The sequence below is a fragment of the Rattus rattus genome, chromosome 1, assembly GCF_011064425.1.
Source record: "Rattus rattus isolate New Zealand chromosome 1, Rrattus_CSIRO_v1, whole genome shotgun sequence".
NCBI classification, from domain to species: Eukaryota; Metazoa; Chordata; class Mammalia; order Rodentia; family Muridae; genus Rattus; species Rattus rattus.
The window spans coordinates 74,118,780-74,123,724 of NC_046154.1; the positions used below are offsets into that span (position 1 = coordinate 74,118,780).

A 4,945-nucleotide genomic window follows, 5' to 3' on the forward strand; every position below is an offset into this window, starting at 1 on the left:
TATTATCTATAGTTAATGTATTAAGAGAGGTCAAAAGTTTGCAGGCTACACAATTTCACAAGAAGCATTGTAGGGAAAGAGAAAGGCTGAGATTTATCAACTGTATCTTAGGGTATTGGTGGACACATTCCTGGGGGAGGTGAGCCTCTAATTCCTGGAGGAGGGGGTCTCATTCCTGGAGAGGGCATGCCTATAGGTGTCCTTCAAGCAGAGGGAAGGCCAATTGGTGGGCCCAGGAGTGGTCTCATACCAGGTGGAGGAGCCATAATGCCTGGAGGTGGGGTTGCTCTGCCTACAGGTGGAGGTGGAGTTCCCTGTCCTGGCGGGTACTGGGTTGGGGCTCTTGCAATGCTAGCAGTAGCAGCAACAGCAGCAGCTGCAACAGTGCCTTTTCCCTGTAGGTTCATGACCTGCTGGGATCCTCCAACTCCTCGGACAGGGCCTGATAATCCAGCAGGAGCTTGGGGAATAGGTACACTTGCTGGTGCTCGTCTGCGTGGTGCTCTTCCAACCCCATGGTCACCTGCAGCACCAGCAAGTGGCACACGAGTAATGCCAGTATCTTTAGGAGATGGACCCTCCACTGTCACGAAAACCAAGTTCTCTCCACGTAGCAAGGCCAGACCCAAAACTCGTTTTTCTTCATATTCTGGCTGTTTCGCATTCTTTGACTTGATCTTCCTGAACTCATCACAATCACAGAGGATCAAATTCCTATGCTTGTCAAAATCCTTAAAGATGCCAATGAAGATTCTTCCATCTTTCAGGAAACATCTCGTTCTATAGTCAATATGCTGCAGCATCTTGCTACTCTTACCCACAGTCATGATTGCTGTTCCACGATTGCAGTTTTCAACACTAAAATTTCAGGTACCTTAATACTTGAGGGAGGGCAATAAATAAAGGTTTGATACAGGCTATTAACACAGTGTAAGCTTGACCAAAGTTTCACAAACAGTGGATGGGTCCTGTTTTCCTTGACTTCCACCCCTTTGAAGTTCCAATACTGCTTTAGCCACTTCTTGGTGTCTCAGCTGAGAATGCCTTTCTCACTTCTGCCTGGAAATCCACCACAGGAACTTGCTGTTGCTGAGAACACCTTGGGTACAAGAGATATTCTTGGTTGCATAGTGAAGTTGTCCTTCTACGTTTGACCTGGACCTCAATCTCCGGCACGTGCTGTTCGGTAGTTCTCAAGTGTAAGCGACCCCTTCCTCGCTCCATTGCCTTGCAAGTCAGCCATCTCCAGCTCCCTCTACTCTCTGCATTTCTTTCTTTCTTTCTTTCTTTCCTTCCTTCCTTCCTTCCTCCCTTCTTTCTTTCTTTCTTTTCCTTCTTTCCTTCCTTCCTTCCTCCCTTCTTTCTTTCTTTCTTTCTTTCTTTCTTTCTTTCTTTCTTTCTATCTTTTTCTTCCTTTCTCTCTTTCTTTCTTTCTTTCTTTCTTTCTTTCCTTCCTTCCTTCCTTCCTTCCTTCCTTCCTTCCTCCCTTCTTTCTTTCTTCTTTTCTCATCCTAACATTATGAACAGAAACAAAGGGCAATAAAGAAATTTGATGATTTAAGGTGAGTTAGTCTAAAAAAGCTTTTCTAATGCAATTGAAGATTAGCAGCTGTAGACAAAGAAAATCGAAAATCGCATCTATTTTATGTAGAACAATAGCTCTGACTTGGGAAGAGTTCTGCATAGCACATTCCTATTTAGGAGACAGACATGAGGCTGACTGACGAAAGCAAGGGCAAAGGAAGGATAGGGATTGAGGGAATCTTGTGGGAAGCTTTGTATTTTTTTTCTGATAATGTATCACTAAATCTGTAAGGAATGCATACAGTATGTGAGCAAAGAAGTATACTCAAGGACAATAAAATACACATATAATTAAATGAAATATTAGAAATCAAAATTATTTGGCACTTAATAGGTTCTGATTTTTTACTTGGGATTCATGACTTTACCTGATTATTTTAAAGTTATTTGATAGACAATACATTTCTCATTACCTCTTCAGTTTTTCATTGACCATGTAAAAAGCGTTGAAGATTGTTTAGATCATTTAGGTACTAATAGAAATAAAATTACAAGATGTGTCCTACCCTAATCTACAGGAAATATATTTCTGCTGGCCACATTTTCTGAAAGGTCTAAATCCAGTGCAGTTTCTGAACAATGAGAAGAGTTACCACATTCTTCTTACAATTACCTAGCTAATGATTCAGTGGAGCCTTGTCTAATGTTTCTCTTGAATTACTAAGTGCAGGTTCAGTATTAAGACAATTCTTGAACCAGTAACTTTCTTTGAATTCTTTAGCCCTGTGACTAAGAGTGATGTTGTACTGAAAGGCTATGTCTGAGTTGTTTATATTGCTTTACCCTAGGCTGTCATACCAACCTTACCACCAATACTAGTATGCTTTCTATTCTACTGGCAATTTTTATATTTTATGTTTTCTACTTCAGAAACTTGCCCAGAATCTATAAGAAGTAAAGCGTACTAGCAACATATGGGCTGCTGTTATAGGGACAGCAACTGCTTGGGGTAGAGCAAATGAGATGAAATAAATCTGAGTTATGGAAAACAGGAGCTTAACAATGAAATGTTAACTCTGAATGACTTCATGTGGAAATTCTTATCATCCCACTAATGAGAAAACACTTGTACTTGGGACTCTTACACACAGCAAATTGCCTCTCAATAGCAGTACACATTCAGGGTCCTGCAGGCAGCTAATTAATACAATCAAGTTGTCGCCTGTGGCTCTACTATTTTAAGAGCCATCCATCATACATTTTTATAGCACTCTTGGTCAAAATCTCATATTTGACAGATTTTCTGTTAGTGCAAGACGGTGAACTCTTAGCCAGTGTTGGGAGAACAAATCAATACTTTTCTTAGCTTGTTTAAAACCAACAAACACAGAGTATGCCTAGATTAAATGAGACATCTAGTAACTGTCACTTTAAATAATTTTCAGACTTCACGGAAAACGTATGAGGTAGACAAATGCAGACATATATTGAATACAGAAGAAAATAGATGTGTTACAAAGTTAATTTACAGACAACTATACAGTTCCTAAGTGCAAACTTAACAAACGTGAATGTAAAACTTTTTGTCTTCATCTATGTTATTGAATAATTCACATATCCTTTTTGCTGCTTCTAACAGGCTGTAATGAACATGTAAATATTTGATTTTTGATTGAATGACCTCTTCTCTGTTAATGAATCCTATCACAGTTGCTGAAGAAAATGTCAACCCGATATAATTTCTACTGCATTATTTGACCAATATCCACACATCTTTTTCATTAGATGTTTTTAATGCTTAGCCAAATACCTTGGTCTTCACTGTAACTACATGCATTTTTTTACTTGGCTCTTAAATTTAAAAATTTAAACTTCTTAGTGTTTTATGTGCTCTGGAAATATACAAAAGAATATACATTTATTGAATATTTAAAGTTATACTAAGATAGAAATTCTTAATTAAAATGCAATTAGTCCTGAGGATAGAAAGAATAACTTAGATCATGATTTGTCTTTTATTTCACATATCTGAAAGCATAACATTTTAGTCATTACCATAGAAAAACCTATTAATCTTTTTCTCAATCTGGACTAACTTCATTTAGAAAAGTTCAATTTACAGATTTTAATGACATGCATTTTTAAAACTTTCTGTTAGGTACTGTAATTGGAACTAAACTAACAAGGCTCTGGGAGGCTAAAGCTGATGAGCTCCAATAAATAGATAAGGACGTGTTGAATTAGCTCATCAATTGCTTGCATGTAAATGATTTCTGTAGTCCTTAAACACCAGAAACTGTTATATTCTTTTTAGTCACTTTAGTCTTCTCTGGTTGAATATTCATTGTAAGAGTAAATTCTTTCATTATAGATAAGTCAAAACTTGGGCCATTTTATTGCAGTTTAGCAGATGGCATAAACTGGTCTGTGTGTATGAATTAACACAACTCAAATGAACAGAAGTGCACAGCCATAGGCAAAACAAAAATTAGACTATGATTTTTCCCCTCTAGCTTTAATTTAGGACCATTTTGAAGAATGGTGTTTCAGTTGTGAGACTGTTACAGTCCCTGTATAAATAATAACAATGTATGCTTCTTCTAGGTCAAGTCATTGTAACTACACTAGAACAAGTTCTTGATCTACAGAACTTTTTGCCAAAGTAAAGAGTGCTATGGGCAATATGATTATACCAGAATAAATGTTGTACAACAGTAGTTGGACATAGGATCTGAATTCAGGTTATTCCTATATGGTGTCCTCAAGTTCCAAAAAGGCATAGGGATTTTGAACCCTATAACCATCACCTAAAGTTTATTATTAATATAAATAATGTGAGTGTTGACATTAATAGCTAAGCATTGAAAACTGAAAGTACAAAGTCCCATATAAAATTGGAATGATACTCCAGTTTAGAATGTAATATGCTTTGGACATATGAATAGTGAGCCCCAGCTAAATAAATGGGATGATTTTTTAGTACAAAGTAAGTAACACTGAAAAGCTGGAACAGAAAATCAGAATCCTTCATCTATTTCTCACACAGTAGAAGATTAATGTCCAAGAGATAACACACTATCAATTATTACTGACCATGTTGGTCAGTGGCAGTTACTTGATGACATGTTATGAAGGTAGGGGGAAGGGATATAGAATAACTGTTGCAGTGAGGACAAGGGTACAGAATAAGAGGAATGGGACATCTGACTTTATTACTGGAGTTTCTTTCCAAAGACCTTGGATGCTCTTTTAAAACCAAATGTGGAATAGTAAAGTTTAGTGCATAAATTAGGCCCTCTTTGATGCAAGATCATGCATAAAATGGGCAATAGTGAAGTCTTCACATACTTTTTCTCTTTGATTTTTAAAGATGTGGTTGTAAATTAAAACAGAGAAAGTTACATAAAATATAAATTTAAAT

The 4,945-nt window shown here is 37.1% G+C and overlaps 2 protein-coding genes across 2 annotated transcripts; both read right to left on the reverse strand.

Moving 5' to 3' along the window:
• Window positions 1-203: 203 nt before the first annotated feature.
• On the reverse strand, window positions 204-829 carry LOC116888198 (small nuclear ribonucleoprotein-associated protein N-like). The gene has a single exon (XM_032889504.1). It carries the CDS (start codon window positions 825-827, stop codon window positions 204-206), a length of 624 nt encoding a protein of 207 aa, XP_032745395.1. The 5' UTR covers window positions 828-829.
• A 182-nt stretch (window positions 830-1,011) lies between these two features.
• On the reverse strand, window positions 1,012-1,224 carry LOC116888209 (SNRPN upstream reading frame protein-like). Its single transcript, XM_032889507.1, has one exon. The coding sequence runs from the start codon at window positions 1,222-1,224 to the stop codon at window positions 1,012-1,014; it is 213 nt and encodes a 70-aa protein (XP_032745398.1).
• Window positions 1,225-4,945: the final 3,721 nt, after the last annotated feature.

Bases quoted from the DNA above. Each gene is read 5' to 3' on its own strand.
- LOC116888209 (XM_032889507.1), bottom strand. From the start codon at position 1,224: ATGGAGCGAGGAAGGGGTCGCTTACACTTGAGAACTACCGAACAGCAC.
- LOC116888198 (XM_032889504.1), bottom strand. From the start codon at position 827: ATGACTGTGGGTAAGAGTAGCAAGATGCTGCAGCATATTGACTATAGA.